Source organism: Salvelinus fontinalis, chromosome 17 (assembly GCF_029448725.1).
Source record: "Salvelinus fontinalis isolate EN_2023a chromosome 17, ASM2944872v1, whole genome shotgun sequence".
Lineage (NCBI taxonomy): Eukaryota > Metazoa > Chordata > Actinopteri > Salmoniformes > Salmonidae > Salvelinus > Salvelinus fontinalis.
In genome coordinates this window covers 44187625-44208854 of record NC_074681.1, presented here as the reverse complement: position 1 = coordinate 44208854, position 21230 = coordinate 44187625, and the positions used below count along the sequence as shown (strand labels likewise).

The 21230-nt window shown below is 42.0% G+C and overlaps 1 protein-coding gene across 2 annotated transcripts in view; it reads right to left on the bottom strand.

Moving 5' to 3' along the window:
• Positions 1-8033: 8033 nt before the first annotated feature.
• dnaaf11 (dynein axonemal assembly factor 11) overlaps positions 8034-21230 on the bottom strand; it is a 72274-nt gene continuing 59077 nt past the window's right edge. For both annotated transcript variants that reach the window (XM_055867569.1, XM_055867568.1), the window contains exon 12: positions 8034-8410. In XM_055867569.1, the coding sequence (XP_055723544.1) occupies positions 8257-8410 (154 nt within the window). In that variant the 3' untranslated portion in view covers positions 8034-8256. The remainder of the gene's footprint in view (positions 8411-21230) is intronic.

The following is a 21230-nucleotide window of genomic DNA, read 5'->3' as shown; positions in this document are numbered from 1 at the left end:
CCAAGCACAGGAAGTAGCTCTTTCAGTAGTTTAGTTGGAATAGGGTCCAGTATGCAACTTGACGGTTCAGAGGCCATGACTCTTTTCATGAATGTGTCAAGAGATACAGGATTTAAAAACTTGAGTGTCTCTGTTGATCCTGAAGTGAAAGCTATCCTTTCTTGTTGAATGCTGCTTTTTAGTTAGCTTTGCGACAGTATAAAAAAAGTGGATTGTTCTTATTCTCTTCAATTAGGTTGGAAAAATAGGATGATCGAGCAGCAGTGAGGGCTCTTTGGTATTGCACGGTACTGTCTTTCCAAGCTAGTCGGAAGACTTCCAGTTTGGTGGAAGCTTACAATACTTTTTGTTTTTAGGGATGTGACTGCATCTAGGGCATTACGCAAGGTAAAATGTATATCCTCAGTTAGGTGGTTAAATTATTTTTGTACTCTGACGTCCTTGAGGGAGTCTGGAAGGGCATCTAGGAATCTTTGGGTTGTCCGAGAATTTATATCGCGGCTTTTGAAGATCCTTGGTAGGGGTCTGAGCAGATTATTTATTGTGATTGCAAACGTAATAAAATGATGGTCCGATAGTCCAGGATTATGAGGAAAACCATTTAGATCCACAATATTTATTCCATGGGACAAAACTAGATCCTGGGTATGACGGTGGCAATGAGTAGGTCCAGAGACATGTTGGACAAAACCCACTGAGTCAATGATGGCTTCGAAAGCCTTCTGTGGACTTTTCCATCACCATCTGCCATGACTACAAGGTCCGATAGGAATTCAGGGAACTCTGTGAAGAAGGCTGTAGAGCTCATCACTCCCCCTAACTGAGAGGGCGCCAGAGAATATTACTCGATGCCGACACATCTTTCTAGCTGATTTACACACTGAAGCTGTGTTGCGCTTGGTGACCTCTGACTGTTCATCCTAACTTCGTTGGTGCCTATGTGGATAACAATATCCCTATACTCTCTACACTCGCCAGTTTTAGCCTTAGCCAGCACCATCTTCAGATTAGCCTTCACGTCGGTAGCCCTGCCCCGTGGTAAAACAGTGTATAATCGCTGGTTGATTATTTTTAAGTCTAATATTGCGGGTAATGGAGTCGCCAATGACTAGGGTTCTCAATTTGTCAGAGCTAATGGTGGGAGGCTTCGGCGGCTCAGACCCAGGCAACAGCTCTGGTGGACATTCCTGCAGTCAGCATGCCAATTGCACGTTCCCTCAAAACTTGAGAATTCCATGGCATTGTGTTTTGTGTCAAAACTCCACATTTTAGAGTGGTATTTTATTGTCCCTAGCACAAGGTGCACTTGTATAATGATCATGCTATTTAATCAGCTTCTTGATATGCCACACCTGTCAGGTGGAAGGTGGTCCCGTGTGGCTCAGTTGGTAGAGCATGGCGCTTGCAACGCCAGGGTTGTGGGTTCATTCCCCACGGGGGGACCAGGATGAATATGTATGAACTTTCCAATTTGTAAGTCGCTCTGGATAAGAGCGTCTGCTAAATGACGTAAATGTAAATTATCTTGGCAAAGGAGAAATGCTCACTAACAGGGATGTAAACAAATGTGAGCATTTTTTGAGAGTTAACCGTTTTGTGCCTATGGAAAATTTCTGGGATTTTCTTTTTTCAGCTCATGAAACATTTTACATGTTGCGTTGATTTTTTTTAATTGTATGAAATTGTACCAAAACTTCCTTTTTCCATCACAGCTGTCATGATTTTTTTAATGGGGTATGACTTTACTCACACAAAAACGGTGGAAGGAAACATGGTAAGTGATATAGTTTAAATTGTGATGGTGTGTAAAAAATGTTTTTGGATCCAACCTAATTTTAATATTCTGTCATAAAGAGCATATGTTGAAGTTCATACAAAGCCCATTTTCCCATCTCAATATATATTTTTTACTGTAGTAATTACTTCTCTTCAGAAAATCGGGCACTACGCTGTTCATTATTATATTACATTTTTTAGCGATTAAAACAAAAACATTGTTCAAAGCTCCACATTATGTCAAAGTGTAGGTCCATGTCTCGTGCTTCCATTGAGTGGTATTATACGGCAGATGGTTAGCGATGTTATGGTGTGTTCGTAAGCAAGTGGTAATTTACCACATATGGGAAAAATTCACTTGAATGGGCCTCCAACTGATAATTACTTGTCATCTATGAATCTCATTGTGAAAGGGTGAATGGAAGCTTGTTGTGTGCAATCGGGAGGGCAAATGAATGCAAGATTCACAAAAAATGTAAATTCTTAAAATATTTCTAGCCCGCTCAGTTTTTCACCAAAAAACATCAGAAAATGTCCAAAAAGAGTAGAAATGAGGGGCCAGCCAGAAGAGGACTTGCCACCCCTCATAGCCTGGTTCCTCTCTAGGTTTCTTCCTAGGTTTTGGCCTTTCTAGGGAGTTTTTCCTAGCCACCGTGCTTCTTCACCTGCATTCTAGCTGTTTGGGGTTTTAGGCTGGGTCTCTGTACAGCACTTCGAGATATTAGCTGATGTACGAAGGGCTATATTGTCACGTTCCTGACCTATTTATGTTAGTTTGTTATGTGTGTTAGTTGGTCAGGACGTGAGGTTGGGTGGGCATTCTATGTTTTCTGTTTCTGTGTTGGTTTTGGGTTGCCTGGTATGGCTCTTAATTAGAGGCAGGTGTTTGGCGTTCCTCTAATTAAGAGTCATATTTAGGTAGGCGTTGTCACAGTGTTCGTTGTGGGTGATTGTCTTCCGTGTCTGTGTAATTGTTTGCACCATATGGGACTGTGTACGGTTTGTTCGGTTTGTGTAGTCTAAATGTCCTATTCGTGCGTTCTTCTTGTTTTATGTGAGTTCGTCATATAGGTTTGTCTACACCGTTTGTTATTTTTGTTAGTTTATTCAAGTTCGTGTTTTTTCGTTAATAAAATGTCATTTCACTACGCTGCGCCTTGGTTCCCTCAATACTCCTCCTCTTCCGAAGATGAAGAGGAGGAGGACCGCCGTTACATATATAAAAAACTTGATTGATTGATTGATTGAGAAACAGCTCACCCACGTTTACACTATGGTTTAACTATTAGATGTTCAATGTTTCTTTTGAAATGAATATGTAAAGGAATAGTTTCACCACATTAAAACGAGAGTTCAGTTCACGCAACAGGGATGACCTTAAAATGAGTGGCAGACGTAAATTAATCATTAATCACAAAACATTTTGGGGTATTTTTGGGGGTTAGGGAATTAAAATCAGATTTATTGAATTCTCCGTGTTGTCTATATTAAAAGGCACAGGCTTTAACAGGCTTTTAAAATTCTGTATTGAAGCATAATTTCTCATTTTCTACACATCATTTTGTGGAATGACCCAGTACACATAAGTTCTGCCCGTTGGATGTTGGTTGCAATGCTCTTGTCAAGTTCGTTTATATATTTGTCATATGCACATGAAAGACATGGAGTCACTACATGACCGATAATGCATTATGTTTGTAGTTAAAAAATTATGCATGTTAGTGCTTTTGGTATGTGTCAAGTACAATAAAACATTATTTTGATAAAATATATTGTAGTGGCGGCTGCCTATTAGAAGACTTGGAGGCGTGGCTTGTTGCGGCGTAGCTTTGTTTTAGTGCTTTTTGGCCTCCCATGAGACGGCTTGTCATGCCATTTGTTCTGATGTGTTCTGTAATGGATTTTCTGTAATTAAACCAAAGAGTTAATTTGAACAAATGATCAAATAAAAGTTTGTACTTAAAAATATATTTGACTTGAATTGTTTTCCTGTATTGGTTCTGCGATACAGTTTGAATCGAGCCCTTAGAGTCAATTAAATGGCAAAATGAAGTGGGTTGGGATGAAAACCTACTGTACATGGGGTTTTGAGTGGACTTCGGGAGCCTTTGCTTAAAAACAATAGTCACTGAATCTTTTCCCAAAGTTGACACTTAGGGTTAAATGAGTTCCTAAATATCACTAATTAAGATGTGGGTGCCTCAGATAGCAAATGAAGCGGAGTGGGCATATTTCAAATGTAATCGTCATTGTTTTGTCTCCCTCATTAGATTGTAAAATAATTCTGGGAAAAAACTATGTACAGGCAATACGTGCTATCTTCATAGACCTGCCATATCAAAGAGTGTTCCCATTACTTAGGAATAATTATATGGCTCCATTTAGCTCCGTTTTGCAAAGGGCATGTTTTTTTCTTCATGAACAGCAGTTCAGAATTCAATTGGGGAAGTCTGGTGTTTTCTACAAACATTACACACATTTTTCTGTTAAAGCTACAATCTGGGATTCAAACAATAACAAAACCGCCAACCCCGCCACTTGTTTTGGTAAACAGTTGTGGGTTGGGGATGGAGAAATATAATCACTCTCAAATTTAAAGACGGTGCTATAGATGCAAGGACTGACCATGAAATCAAAATTATAGTTTTAACCATGTTTCTAAGCTAGACAGTGTTTGTTTACAATTACATTGTTTTATAGACTGGAGTAAAATAAGCTTCTAATAGGGGTTCTGATAGAGTAGTTGAACTAACCTCATGAGGCATTTAAAAGTTGTATTCTTCAAGAATCGGTGGCTAAAATTCTAAAACCAGTTGCTGAAATTCTAAAATGTTCACCCAATTTCAGTTTGACATTTAAAACCTTCTCAACCACTGAAATATATTTTCAATAACCAAAAATATTGTATTTTCAGCGGTTTGAAACTGGTATACATAACCGAAAGTAAAAAAAGATGCAAAAGCTAAACTTAATGTTTAGTTGAGAAGCAAGTTCAGGGAGTGAAGAATTTAATAAATAAACAAAACAAAACAAGAAACACGAACAACGCACAGACATGAAACTGAAACACCTGGTGAAGGAACCAAAGGAAGTGACATATATAGGGAAGGTAATCAGGCAGATGGAGTGCAGGTGAGTCTGAGGCGCGCGTAACGATGGTGACAGGTGTCCGTAATAATGAGCAGCCTGAGGAACAGGAACCTGATGAGCCGGCTGAAGCGCCGGAACTTGTCAAGCCGACTGTGACATGGGAGCCTGCCGAGTCACGAGAAATTGGCGAGCTAGCTAAGGCATGAAAGCCTGATGAGCTAGTTGAGGCACCTCGGTAGACTTGGCAACAGACGCTTGACCAACCAACCGAGTCTTGAGAACCTGATGTGCCGGCTGAGGCATCCTCGGTTGCTCCAGCAGCGGCACCCAGACCCGGCGTCACCTTCCAACACAAAAACTAAAAAACACTCCCTGATACTCCCCTTTGGTGAAGCGTTATTCTGTAATGTGTGTGCTGGGAAGCAAGTTCAGGGAGTGAAGAATTTAATAAATAAACTAAACATAATGCAAAACAAACAATGCACAGACTTGAAACAGAAACATCTGGAGAAGGAACCAAAGGGAGTGACATATATAGGGAAGGTAATCAGGCAGGTGATGGAGTCCAGGTGAGTCTGATGAGGCGCTGGTGCGTGTAACGATGGTGACAGGTGTGCGTAATAATGAGCAGCTTGGTGACCTAGAGCGCTCGAGAGGGAGTGTACGTGACACTTAAGGATAGGAAGAATAGAGCGACCATGTATGACACTTGCATTTAATGAGAATGGCCGATCCATAACTCAATATTTATTTCTATATCGTATCAGACTCGCTTTTGATAAATATGACAGATCTATAACTCATATTTCTATCTGAATTATGTCATGTCGCGCAAAACATAATTCAGCTTTAATTGAAAAGTACAAAAATGGATGTACCAATTGAAGTAAAAGAAAAGGGGGACTTTATTGGGGTTACAGAGGAACAAAATAAATCCCCCGTAAGTCTTTATTTGGTTTGGACAGCATTCACTGTGAAGAAAAATGTGCTTTGGTAGGCAACTGAGGGAGGATTCACATGAAACAATACTATAGTACAGTGCATTCGGAAAGTATTCCGACCCCTTGACTTGTTCCACATTTTTTTTCCACAATTCTCCTCATCAATCTACACACAATACCCCATTATGACAAAGCAAAAACAGGTTTTTATAAATTCTTACTCAGTACTTTGTTGAAGCACCTTTGGCAGCGATTACAGCTGCCAAAGATGTGACACTACAAGCTTGGCACACCTGTATTTGGGGAGTTTCTCCCATTCTTCTCTGCAGATCCTCTCAAGCTCTGTCAGGTTGGATGAGGAGGGTTGCTGCACAGCTATTTCCAGGTCTCTCCAGAGATGTTCGATCAGGTTGAAGTCTGGGCTCTGGCTGGGCCACTCAAGGACATTCAGAGACTTGTCCCGAAGCCACTCATGCGTTGACTTGGCTGTGTGCTTAGGGTCGTTGTGCTGTTGGAAGGTGAACCTTCACCCCAGTCTGAGGTCCTGGAGCAGGTTTTCATCTCTCTGTACTTTGCTCCATTCATCTTTCCCTCGATCCTGACTAGTCTCCCATTCCCTGCCGCTGAAAAACATCCCCACAGCATGATGCTGCCACCACCATGCTTCACGGTAGGGATGGTGCCAGGTTTCCTCCAGACGTGACGCTTGGAGTTCAATCTTGATTTCATCAGACCAGAGAAGCTTGTTTCTCATGGTCTGAGAGTCCTTTAGATGCCTTTTGGCTAACTCTAAGCGGGCTGTCATGTGCATTTTAGTGGCTTCCGTCTAACCACTCTACCAGAAATGCCTGATTGGTGGAGTGCTGCAGAGATGGTTGTCCTTCTGGAAGGTTCTCCCATCTCCAGAGAAATTCTGAAACTCTGACAGAGTGACCATCGGGTTCTTGGTCACCTCCCTGACCAAGGCGCTTATCCCTCGATTGCTCAGTTTGGCCAGGCGGCCAGCTCTAGGAAGAGTCTTGGTGGTTCCAATCTTCTTCCATTAAAGAATGATAGAGGTCACTGTGTTCTTGGGGACCTTCAATGTGGCAGAATTTTTTTGGTTTGGTACCCTTCTCCAGATCTGTTCCTCGACACAATCCTGTCTTGGAGCTCTACGGACAATTCCTTTGACCTCATGGCTTGGTTTTTGCTGACATGAACTGTCAACGGTGGGACCTTTATATTGACAGATGTGTGCCTTTCCAAATAGAGCCCAATCAATTTAATTTACCACAGGTGGTCTCAAATCAAATTGTAGAAGCAAGGATGATCAATACAGGATGCACCTGATCTCAATTTCAAGTCTCATAGCAAAGGGCTTGAATACTTATGTTAATAAGGTATTTCTGTTTTTATTTTTTATAAATTTGAAAACATTTCTAATAACCCTGTTTGCTTTGTCATTATGGGGTATTGTGTGCAGATTGATGAGTTACATTTTTTTATCCATTTTAGAAAAAGGCTTAAAAATGTTTAAAAAAAAAGGAAAACGTGAAGGGGTCTGAACTTTTCCAAATGCACTGTATACTATAGTATACTATGGTATAAATTATATACTATTTACTGTTGTGTTTTTGCTGACTTTACTGTAGTTTCAGTTAACTATAGTATAAAAACTATAGTATATAATATAGTAATTAATGTCATGTTTTTGCAGATTGTAGTATACTGTAGTATTAACTGTAGTGTTTTTGAGGACTGTACTATTTACTGAAGTGTTTTTGTTTTATCTTTAACATACTGTAGACGTAGAGGCTTTCTCCTTTAGAAAACCTACTAGAGAAATAATAAAAACACATTTTCCATAACCTGTAGGTAAGACTGGACTCTAAACAGCACTTCTACTCTTTTCTACAACCTGTCTTGAACACAATACTTGGTATGTAGGTTTCTTACTCATGGGTGGCACAAATTGCGATATGGGGGACGGGAATGGGCAGGGTATATACAAATTAAATAATGTAGTATTTACTATAGTGTTTTTTGTATGCAGATAATACTGTAGTATTTAATAAAGTATTTTCCAGTATACTACACTATTCTATAGTAAGTACTACAAATAAATCGAGAGATACTACAGTGTGTACTAAACTATATTCTTTTTTTTATGTGGGGAACATCACCAATGTAAACAGGAAAGGATATAAGTCAGTTCAAATAAAAATGGACCACAGAGCAACTAAACACACGTTCAGGAGGGTTTATTGTACTCCCATCATAACTTAATACACAATGATATACTGTACTGACATCTATGAGCATCTCTGACTTGCACAACATTCAAACAGATCTGCTGGATAGACATATCTTGCATTTACTGTATTAAATACATGTTTTACATTGATGTCAGATGATATGAAGATGTGTGTGTTCACAAATTTGTCCGACCGATTTTTGATTTTCACTCTCACATCAAAGGGGGAACGTCTGGGTCGTCCACAAAGTTATCATAAAAGGTGGTCTGCTCTCCAGACTTGTTCTCTCGTGGGACAATGTTGGCCAAGTCGACCCCCGAGTGTTTACTGGGATCCACCTCCAACCTCTGCCGGCTGTTACCTTTCCTACAATGGAAACAAATACCAAGTTAACCAACCCATATGGAAAGGATTTATACAAATTGTATGTCACATAACATTATAAATATTAAATAAATATTTCCTTCCTTCCAAATGTGTACATCAAATACTTTCATTATACTGCTGCTCTTGACTTGTACCAGGGAACCACATGTAATAGTCAGGGAAGTGCTAAATAATGCATGTTTGTCATTTATAAAGTATGCACAGTTTCTAATACTACACATAATGCATATTACAAACACAAAGAGTACATTACACACACAGAAATACTCCACGGCAGGACACACATCACTTTATTTGGACGGCAGATAGCCCCAAGTTATTTGTATTTATTAAGGATCTCCACCAACATTAAGGCAGTTATATACAATTACAAATATTACATGACATTACATTTCATAACACGTTTCACAACACATTAAGTGTGTTTTCCCTGAGGCCACTACCCTACTACCACATATCTAAAATACAAAATCCATGTGTACATGTGTGTAGAGTGTGTGTGTTAGCATGTGTATTTGTATGCGTGTGTCTGTGCCTGTGTGTGTGTCTCTTCACAGTCTCCGCTGTTCCAGTCTCCCTGTTCCATTTTTAAAATCTTTTTTTTTTTTCATCAGTTACCTGATGTGGAATAGAGTTCCATGTAGTCATGGGTCTATGTAGTACTGTGTGCCTCCGATAGTCTGTTCTGGACTTGGGGATTGTGAAGAGACCTCTGGTGGCATGTTTTGTGGGGTATGAATGGGTGTCTGAGCTGGGTGCTAGTAGTTTAAACAGACACCTCGGTGCATTCAGCATGTCACTACTTCTTACAAAAACAAGTAGTGATGAAGTCAATCTCTCTCTCCTCTACTTTGAGCCATGAGAGATTGACATGCATACATTTAAGGGCCACCCCTACTGCCCTGCCATGTTCTGAGCAAATTGCTATTTTCCTTAATCCTTCTTTGTGGCACCTGACCAAATGACTGGACAGTAGTCCATGTGCGATAAAACTAGGGCCTGTAAGACCTGCCTTGTTGATAATGTTGTTAAGAAGGCAGAGGACGGCTTTATTATGGAAAGACTTCTCCCCATCTTAGCTACTGTTGCATCAACATGTTTTGACCATGACAGTTTAAAATCCAGGGTTACTCCAAGCAGTTTAGTCACATCATCTTGCTCAATTTCCACGTTATTTATTACAAGATTTAGTTGAGATTCAGGGTTTAGTGAATGATTTTTCCCAAAAACAATGCATTTAGTGTTTTAAATATTTAGTACTAATTTATTCCTTGCCACCCATTCTGAAACTAACTGCAGCTCTTTGTTAAGTGTTGCAGTAATTTCACTCGCTGTAGTAGCTGACATGTATAGTGTTGAGTCATCCTCATACATAGACACACTGGCTTTACTCAAAGCTAGTGCCATGACATTAGTAAAGATTGAAAAAAGTAAAGGGCCTAGACATCTGCTCTGGGGAATTCCTGATTCTACCTGGAATTTGTTGGAGAGGCTTCCATTAAAGTACACCCTCTGTGTTCTGTTAGACAGGTAACTCTTGTCATGATGTGCCCTGGGGGAGGAGCATATCCCCCCTCTCTCACTCTCTCCAGTTTTACTTTACGACAGGTCATAAATACCTGGAAGAAACTTCCATGCAGTTTTGAGGGAGAGAGTCTACCAGAACAAAGAGCTTATCTTAGTTCAAAACTCCTAATCCCCAAAATGGGAGAACTAAACAATATTTCTACTTTTGAGAATGTGTGAATGGTCCATGGACACTTACGTGACAGTCATGTTGAGTGTGTTTCATTTGGTGATCTCATGAAAGACAGGAAACATACGTGAATAAATATGAAACTGTTTGTGAAAAGATATCATGTGATGTTAACCTTCTAAATGAGAGTATGGATTTTCATATAAAGATGACCTAGTCAGTTGCCACGCCCATGTAAGCATAGACATTACGTTGGGGTCATGTAACCCACTTTTTTACTCCAGAGTATAAAACCACCCATTACGAAATGTACATTTCATGCCAAAGAGACCCACGGTAAGCCAGATATTTCGAATGGTTAATAAGTCAGAGAATGACGGGACAGGATTCCCCACATTGGAATGGCAACAATTCTATAGGCCACAGAGACCATACGGCTGTAGTTTTGGCTACATGGCTGGAAATGGTTCAACTCTGAGACTAATCGATCACTACAGAATAAGAGCAAATTCTAGCCGACACAAATTACTAGTCTGCAGCTAGAAATTACGTAAACCTAGAACAAGAATACCGACAACTGCCGAAGCATCTATTCTATTAGAACATTTCTGAATGGTACTCTGAAGTACAACCACGAAAGACAGTGTGACTTCTGGGAAAGTTAACCAGAGACTCTGATGAACTCTACAGGAAAGTCGAGGATTCCACAGAGAAGACAACAACGACATACGGGTGTAAATATATAAATTGCAATTATTCTAGAATGAGCGGCCGTTCATGTGCAAAGGATTAGCAATTCAATGATTATATGTCACGTTCCTGACCTTATTTCCTTTGTTTAGCCTTGTTTAGTTGGTCAGGACGTGAGCTGGGTGGGCATTCTATGTTATGTCTTTATGTTGCTGTGTCTGTGTTTGTTTCACCACACGGTACTGTTTCGTTTCGTTCGTTCGTTTGTTCCTACCTGTTCGTGCGTTCATGTTTTATGTTCTCAAGTTCAGGTCTGTTCACGTCGTTTTGTTATTTTGTATTTTGTCAGTGTTCTGTTTATTTCGATAATTCATTAAAATTCAACATCATGAACATTCACCACGCTGCGCCTTGGTCCTCCTCTCTTCCACGTAAAGACGAGCGTTACAGAATCACCCACCAAAACCGGACCAAGCAGCGGGGTAACAGGCAGCGGCAGCAGGAGCAGCGCAAGGAGGAATGGACATGGGAAGAAATACTGGACGGAAAAAGACCCTGGGCACAACCGGGAGAATATCGCCGCCCTCGTGAAGAACTGGAGGCAGCTAAAGCCGAGAGGTGGTGGTATGAGGCGGCAGCACAGGAGCGAGGCTGGAAGCCTGAGAGTCAGCCCGAAAAATTTCTTGGGGGGGGGGGGGGGCTACAAGGGAGTGTGGCGAAGTCAGGTAGGAGACCTGCGCCAACACCCCGAGCTTACCGTGGAGAGCAAAAGTACGGGCAGACACCGTGTTATGCGATTAAGCGCACGGTGTCTCCTGTACGTGTGCTTAGCCCGGTGCGGTACATTCCAGCTCCTCGTATCAGCCGGGCTAGATTGAGCATTGAGCCAAGTGCCATGAAGCCGGCTCAACGCGTCTGGTCTCCAGTGCGTCTCCTCGGGCCGGCATACATGGCACCAGCCTTACGCATGGTGTCCCCGGTTCGCCAACACAGCCCAGTGTGGGTTATTCCACCTCCCCGCACTGGTCGGGCTACGGGGAGCATTCAACCAGGTAAGGTTGGGCAGGCTCGGTGCTCAAGGGAGCCAGTACGCCCGCACGGTCCGGTTTATCCGGCGCCACCTCCCCGACCCAGCCCAGTACCACCAGTGCCTACACCACGCACCAGACTTCCAGTGCGTCTCCAGAGCCCTGTTCCTCCTCCACGCACTCGCCCTGTGGTGCTTGTCTCCAGCCCGGTACCACCAGTTCCGGCACCACGCACCAAGCCTCCTGTGTGTCTCCAGAGCCCTGTGCGCCCTGTTGCTGCTCCCCGCACTAGCATTAAGGTGCGTGTCCTTAGCCCGGTACCACCAGTTCCGGCACTATGCACCAGGCCTACTGTGCGCCTCAGCCGGCCAGAGTCTGCCGTCTGCCCAGCGCCGGCACTGCCCGTCTGCCCAGCGTCGTCTGAGATGTCCGTCTGCCCAGCACCGCCTGCGCCGCCCGTCTGCCCAGCGCCGTCTGAGCCGCCCGTCTGTCCTGAGCCTTCAAAGCCGCCCGTCTGTCCTGAGCCTTCAGAGCCGCCCGCCAGACAGGAGCCTTCAGAGCCGCCCGCCAGACAGGAGCCTTCAGAGCCGCCAGCCAGCCAGGATCTGTCAGAGCCGCCAGCCAGCCAGGATCTGCCAGAGCCGCCAGCCAGCCAGGATCTGCCAGAGCCGCCAGCCAGCCAGGATCTGCCAGAGCCGCCAGCCAGCCATGACCTGCCAGAGCCGCCAGCCAGCCATGACCTACCAGAGCCTTCAGCCAGCCCTGACCTGCCAGAGCCGTCAGCCAGCCCTGACCTGCCAGAGCCGTCAGCCAGCCCTGACCTGCCAGAGCCGTCAGCCAGCCATGACCTGCCAGAGCCGTCAGCCAGCCATGACCTGCCAGAGCCGTCACTCAGTCCGGAGCTGCCCCTCGGTCCGGAGCTGCCCCTCGGTCCGGAGCTGCCCCTCGGTCCGGTGGGGATAATTTGGAGGGTCACCATTATGAGGAGGCCACGGAAGCGGGGATTAACTATGGTGGGGTGGGGGCCACGTCCAGAGCCAGAGCCACCGGGGGGGGGGGGGGGGGGGGGGTACTGTCACGTTCCTGACCTTATTTCCTTTGCTTAGCCTTGTTTAGTTGGTCAGGACGTGAGCTGGGTGGGCATTCTATGTTATGTCTTTATGTTGCTGTGTCTGTGTTTGTTTCACCACACGGTACTGTTTCGTTTCGTACGTTCGTTTGTTCCTACCTGTTCGTGCGTTCATGTTTTATGTTCTCAAGTTCAGGTCTGTTCACGTCGTTTTGTTATTTTGTATTTTGTCTAGTTCTGTTTAGTTGGATAATTCATTAAAATTCAACATCATGAACATTCACCACGCTGCGCCTTGGTCCTCCTCTCTTCCACATAAAGACGAGCATTACATTATAATTATCCACTGTGTGTAGTGAATCCATTTAGCCTTTCCCACTTTCTCAGTCCCCACCCCTTTTCTTTTGTCTACCAAGCCATCATATCGGCTTAGCCCACTAGGAACTTTTCTGTCATTGTTAGTAACCAACATCTACTCTTTGTTTTATGTATTTCTGTGATTATTTAGTTAGTTAGTAAAATAAATAATTAAACCAATTTGTATATTGTTGATTCATTATGGAAACTAGGGTTCGTGCAGATAACCAATACATTTACGACGTTTGGTTTGAGACTAATGAGGTAACAAATTAATCATTCATTAATAGAAGACTAATTGATCAGATGTTAAAATATCTGAAGAGTTATATTTGGAAAATTATAACTTTGTAATCTCAACATTTTCTGTGGTGCCCCAACTTCCTAGTTAATTCATGTTTACATGATTAGTTTAATCACGTAATAATTAAACCGAGAGAAATGATTTTATATAAATAAGTCTTCACATTTAATGATAGTCCAGACACAACACTCTTTATCCACACTATAGCAGGCGTGTAAGGCCATAGCACATATGTTTTTCCAGCAGCAGACTATGATCAATGATGTCAAAAGCCGCACTGAAGTTTAACAAAACAGCTCCAACAATCTTTTTATCATCAATTTCTCTCAGCCAATCATTAGTCATGTATCTAAGTGGCGTGCATGTTGAATGTTCTTCCCTATAAGCGTGCTAAAAATCTGGTCAAACAATTTTTCCCCAAAAATGTACTAAGGATTGGTCACCTATTTGGGCCAGTAAAGGGGGCTTTACTATTCTTGCGTAGCGGAATGACTTTTTCTTCCCTCCAGGCCTGAGGGGGCACACTTTCTTGTAGGCTTTGATTGAAGATATGGCAAATAGGAGTGGCAATAAAGTCCGCTATTATCCTCAGTAATTTTCCATCCAAGTTGTCTGGCCCAGGTGGCTTGTAATTTTTGATAGACAACAATAATAATAATGACCTCTTATACACTATATTAGGCCCAGCCTTTTGGAACTTTGGTTTTCCTAGATATGGTTATTATATTATGATCACTACATCCGATGGATTTGGATACTGCTTTCAAGCACATTTCTGCAGCATTAGTAAAGATGTAATCAATACATGTTGATGATTTCATTCCTGTGCTGTTTGTAACTACCCTGGTAGGTTGACTGATAACCTGAACCAGGTTCCAGGCACTTGTTACAGTTTGAAGCTTTTTCTTGATTGGGCAGCTTGATGAAAGCCAGACAATAATTAGGTCCCCCAGAAAATATACCTCACTGTTGATTTCACACATTATCCAGATACTGACTGTTAGCACTTGCTGGTCTATAGCAGCTTCCCACCAGAATGGGCTTTAGGTGAGGCAGGTGAACCTGTAGCCATATAACTTCAACAGTATTTAACGTGAGATCCTCTCTAAGCTTTCCAGGAATGTGGCTCTAAATATAGACTGCAACACTGCCCCCTTTGGCATTTCTGTATTTTCTGTAGATGTAATAACCATGTTTTGCTACCACTGTATCATTAAAGATATTATCTAAGTGAGTTTCAGAGTCAGAATATGAATAATTTGATACTAGCAAGTTATTGATTTCATGAACCTTGTTTCTTAAGCTTCTCAGTTGGAGACATGACAATGTTATTTATGTGTGAGCTGCACACATCAGACTTCCTACTAGGGCACACCGCCTCAGTGCTAATAGTTTAACTGCAAACGTTGGAGGCGGCCTATGGTAGAGAAATGATCATTAAATTCTCTGGCAACAGCTCTGGTGGACAATCCTGCAGTCAGCATGCCAATTGCACGCTCTCAAAACTGGAGACATCTGTGGCATTGTGTCGTGTGACAAAACTGCACATTTTAAAATGGCCTTCTATTGTTCCTAGCACAAGGTGCACCTATGTAATGACCCTGCTGTTTAATCAGCTTCTTGATATGGCACACCTGTCAGGTGGATGAATTATCCTGGCGAAGGAGAAATGCTCATAAATAATACCTATAATGATACAGTTATACTATGTGAGTCTCAGTCAGAATACGAATGTAATTTGTTACTAGCAAGTTCATGAACCTTGCTTCTTAAGCTTATCAGTTGTAGACATGACCATGTTATTTATGTTTGAGCTGATAGTGCAGGGTAGAGCTGCACACATCGGACTTCCTACTAGGGCACACCGCCTCAGTGCTAATAGTATAACTCTGGTTCATAGGCACATGATTACTGTATACAATAGCTGTAGGATTGACAGAGGCATTCAGGGGAGTTAGGTAACTAACATTGTGACTGCCAACGCCATTGGGATAATGTACATTTGCTGCAGCATTACAACAACTCAGCAACACAATGGTAGGGATTATCTGAGCTGGGCTTGGGTCTTTGAAAATTCATTGTCTCGATGCAGCCTTGAAATGCATGAACATTAACAATGTCTACTCTGTATTTCTGATCAATTTGATGTCATTTTTATGGACAAAAACATTGCTTTTCTTTCAAAAACAAGGACATTTCTAAGTGACCCCAAACTTTTGAATGGTGGTGTATTATTTTCCCCTAACCCTCCCCGCCCTCCCCTAATTGGAGTAAACTAATGGACAACAACACTTAGGCTTCTACTTCCAGCTTATACATACAAAATACATTTGACAGACACCGTATATTTTACAATAGTTACCTTTTGTTTGTTTTTAGTCCCATCCTTCAGCTCCACTCAACCCCTCCTTCTATTTGCCATTCATTTTTCAACTGTGCTGTGATGTTTCACAAAAATTCTGAACTTTTCTATTCTCATAGATTCTTCATATTGTAAATGAAAGCTAAACACGTTTGTTAAGAGTGTAAGACTATTATTATATTATTGATTGATAGATTTTTTAAAATACCCAGCAGTGCTATTTGCAGAGTTAGCTCCATGTAAATGTGTCAATTCTTCAGCCATTCCTGAACCTGCGACTAAAAACAAGCTACATACGGACAGTACCAAAACAAATTCTCATTATTCTGTCTCTTCGCAGCAAAATTTGCAGAACTGGGATGGTTTATCCTCCATATATATAACATTATATTGGTTGCAATAATTTTGTATAAGTTTTGAATCAAGCATCGTTTTGTGTATCAGTTCATAAACCATGTGCCATGGAATTGGTACATCCAAAACCTCTTCCCCACTATTTTGCAATCTAAACAAACAATGACAACACAGAGACTTCCCCAGCATTAACGTGGGAAACACTGAAGGCTTATTTGAGAGGCTGTATCATCTCCTTTCAGGCTGCCAGAAGTAGACAAAACAGAGAAACATTTGTAGAATTGGACAGACAAATTAATTTACTGGATAGGGAGAATGCTAGTCATCCATCTATGGAGAAACATAAAAAAATAAACACTTTGAAATTTGAATATAATCAGATTCTCTCAGCTAAAATTGCTAAATCTTTTCTCCCTGCCAAGCAAAAATATTTTCAATTTAGTGACAAACCACACAAATTACTTGCCAGACAACCCCCAAGGACATCAATGACAGATTCCGTCAGTTTTACAAGACTCAATATACATCTGAAGCAGATCCTAACCCCTTAATTATGTAAACGTTTTTGGAGGACTGTAATCTCCCTGCACTGAACCAGGAAGATTCCAACTTCCAAATATCTTGGAGAAATTCGAGAAACAATTACATCTTTAAAGAGTGGCAAGACCCTGGGCCCAGATGGATTCCCTGGTGAATTCTATAAAACATTCAGCAACATGCTCCCTACCTGTACAACATGTTGGTTCAGGCCAATGAGGATGGAGCTCTCCCACCTACTTTGGATGAGGTGTTTATTACAGTTATTCATATAAAGGGTAAAGATCCATAAGAGGTAGGCTCATACAGACCAATATTTCTCCTAAATATAAACCAAAAAGTTTTAGCAAAAACTCTGGCTAATAGGCTTAGCACTTTAGTGGGCAAATTGGATGGACCAGACCGGCTTTATCCCTAACAAAAACGTATTCTTCAATCTCAGGCGCCTCTTCAACATAATGTATTCTCAGAGGTTACCCAACATGGACCTTGCCGTTATATCTCTGGACGCCGAAAAGGCTTTTGACCAAGTTGAGTGGTTCTATCTATTCACGGTCCTTCAGAAATGTAATATTGGAGATGGGTTCACAAAATGGATCCAGCTTTTATATAGGAACCCATGTGCAAGAATACTCACTAACCAATCATTGTCGCCGAGATTGAACCATTATAGAGGGACAAGGCACGGTTGTGCGTTGTCGCCTCTGCTTTTTGCTCTAATCATTGAACCTCTCGCTCAGGCAATCAGGTCTCATGCAGCAATACACAGCTATAACACTAAAGATACTCTAAATAAGATTTCCCTATACGCAGATGACATTCTCCTCTATGTAACAGAACCCCAATCTAGTATTCCAGATATTCTTGATTGGATTAATTTGTTTGGTACCTTCTCTAGATTCAGAAAAAATTGGAACAAGAGCGAATTATGCCCATACGGTTGCAAAACACCTCTTGGTTAGAACATCTTCCCTTTAAGTTATCTTAAGAAAAATGTACCAATCTAGGAATTGTAGTTACCAAACAATACCCCTCAATATTTAAAGAAAATTTCCCCCTTTTGATGAAAAAACTCAAGGCAAACTCAAGAACTCTCCCAATTTCATTGCTCAGAAGAATTAATGCCATTAAAATGGTCTTCCTCCCACAACTGCTTTACCTATTCCAGAACAACCCAGTACTCATACCTAAGTAATTTCAGTTTGATTACTTGCAGTAGAGGAGCAGTACTGGATAATGGCGGACGGAAGACAGGGTGGTGCGGCAGGTGCCGCTTCTCATACGAATGCTGTTATTTTATCTAAAACATCAGGTGTACGCCGACCCGAGCTAAGTAACTCATGCAAAGAGTTAAAGCGCAATTATGTGTTTTATCTCCAGTACTTTGCCATGATTGTCAGTTATGTAGCTGCTCTACTGATAATCTCAGTGCGTTCTTGCTGGGATGACACAAATCTAATGCTGGAGAATATCAACACCAAACACATTGGTTCACCGTTCCACGGGAGCGGACAGTACACAGCATACCATAATGTTCTGAATAATGGCCAAGTCTACCTCGCTCCCTATTCCACTGAACCGCTTAGGCGTAACAAACACAAGTCCAACATTTATCGGAAACTGTTAAACTACCTGTTCACTACCCTCCTGCTCTCCGGGGATGTGCAACTCAATCCTGGGCCTAACATCACCGAGCCAGCGATACTCACCGGAGTGGAAAGCAGTGGATGGCCTCGTCCACTGATCATCGCCGCTGTGGAAGTGGGTGAGTGCTATGGTCCCATGGTTTCTCTCGACTCACCCGGCTCCAGGATAGATTTTGACTCTTCAAACATACCCAAGTCGCTATATGCGATCCCTGACTCTGCTTCTGGTACGCAAGCTGTTTTAATTAGTTCCCCACATCCAGTGCAGGCGGGAGGGATTGTTAATTGCGCTACCGAACTGCCCCTAATCAAAATGAAACAAAACGTCCTAAACCCAGCCGTCAGAAAATGTAACTTTTTTCAATGTGTCAATCACTCTCGAGTCATCTGGGACCCACGAGCTAAGCCCAAGGGACTATTAGGGGGGCACTTGAACATTCGTAGTGTCATTCCAAAAAGTGATCAAATTCAACATCTACTCACAGACTCCAACCTTGACTTCCTCTGCCTCTCAGAGACATGGCTCCATAAAAACTCTCCATATGCTGCTTTGATTGTGCCTGGCTACAATGTTTTCAGGAGAGACAGGACTGAAGGAAGAGGGGGTGTGATGGTTTACATTAAAGAACATATCAGATGTAAACAAATTGAGTGGTCATGTGATAATGAACTAGAATGTATTGGCCTGAACGTTACACTGTCTCCCCAAATGTCTTTTACCCTTATTGGAATGTATAGACCACCTTCCACCAAAAGTGTGTTTTTTGATCCGTTTAATAACATGCTTAGGGAATGTGATTTTGGGAAAGAGGTCATCTTAATGGGAGATTTTAATATTAATTATAAAGACAAGTCTGGTAGGAAAACCCTCAAACGGATCACTAATACCTTTGACCTTACACAGCTAGTTAAAGGGCCAACCAGGGTGACTTGTTGCTCTAAAACTCAGATTGATTTGGTGTTCAGTAATAAACCAGAGAGAGTGACTAAATCATTCAATATGGTTACTGGGCTATCTGATCATAATCTGACACTTATAGCCAGAAAGCTGTCTAAGAGCAGGTTTAACCTCTCTACTGGTAGAAAGCCGGATCAACTTAGAATACCTAAGAGTGAATTAAACTATTTTGAAAACGCAATTAAGGGAATTAACTGGAATGATCTCTTGTCCTATACAGACGTGGAAGCTGATAGTCAGGTTTTTATATCCACAATCCAGACTACAATAAATGGTTTCCTAAAGAAAATCAAATCCAAACCTGGCCAAAAGAGCACTCTTCCTTGGCTAAATGGAGAAATCTGGAAATTGATGAAAGAACGAGATTATGCTCTAAAAATAGCCCTAAAATCCAAATTAGAGCATGACAGACGTAGGTTTACCATGTTGAGAAATAAGGTGATGAAAGAAATCAGACAGGCCAAGGCAAACTTTTTTATTGACATAATTGGTGAAGCAAAGGGAAATTCTAAATTGATCTGGGAGAATCTAAAAAAGTTAACAGGGAAAGACCATTGTAACACTGCAAAAAGACTAGAAATCATGGTGAATAACAATCTAACACAGGATGCAGTCGAAATAGCAATAGCCTTCAATTCCTACTTTATTGAGTCTGTCAGGGTACTGACACAGAACCCCTCCACTCGTTTCTTGGGCTCAGTGCTAGTGAATGACGCTCAACCTGTCTTCATCATAAGGGAGGCTTCTGAGTCAAAGGTGAACAAGGTGATTAGCTCACTAAAAAACTCTAAAGCCAAAGATGTGTTTGGGCTGGACTCTACCTTTCTTAAAAACTGCAGAGTCACTCATTGGCCCCATTACTAAGGTCACCAACACATCTATTGGTCTGTGGGTGTTTCCAAGGGTATGGAAGTTGGCCATAACAACGGCCCTCTTAAATCGGGCGACCCTGCTGACGTGAGTAACTACAGGCCCATTAGTATACTACCTGTGGTGTCAAAGGTTGTTGAAAAGTGTGTAGCAGAACAACTGATTGCCCACCTCAACAACAGCCCCTTCACATTACACTCCGTGCAGTTTGGCTTCAGAGCGAAACACCCCACAGAAACGGCCACTGCTTTCTTCTGGAAAATGTGAAGTCCAAGATGGACAAAGGGGGCGTTGTTGGGGCTGTGTTTCTGGACCTAAGGAAGGCTTTTGATACTGTTAACCATGAGATTCTCATCACAAAATTGTACAAGTTCAACTTTTCCCCCGATGCTTGAGATGGATGAAATCATATGTTGAAGGCAGAACTCAATGTGTCAGAGTGAGCAATGAGCTGTCTCCCACTCTTAACTATGATGTGGGCGTGCCCCAAGGGTAAATACTGGGGCCCCTCCTGTTCAGCCTGTACATTAATGATATGCCTTCTGTCTGTACTGGGTCTGAAGTTCAAATGTATGCAGATGATACAGTGATATATGTGCATGCAAAGAGCAAACAACAAGCTGCACAAGAACTCACTACTGTAATGGTCCAGGTTACAAAGTGGCTCAGTGACTCGTGTTTGCATCTCAATGTGAAAAAAACTGTTTGCATGTTCTTCACAAAGAGGGCAACAGATGCTACCGAGCCAGATGTCTATGTGTCAGGGGAGAAGCTCCAGGTAGCATCTGATTTTAAGTACCTTTGCATCATACTTGATTCCAACCTCTCTTTTAAAAAGCATGTGAAAAAGGTAATTCAAATAACCAAATTCAACCTAGCTAATTTCCGATTTATACGAAATTGTTTGACTACAGAGATAGCAAAACTG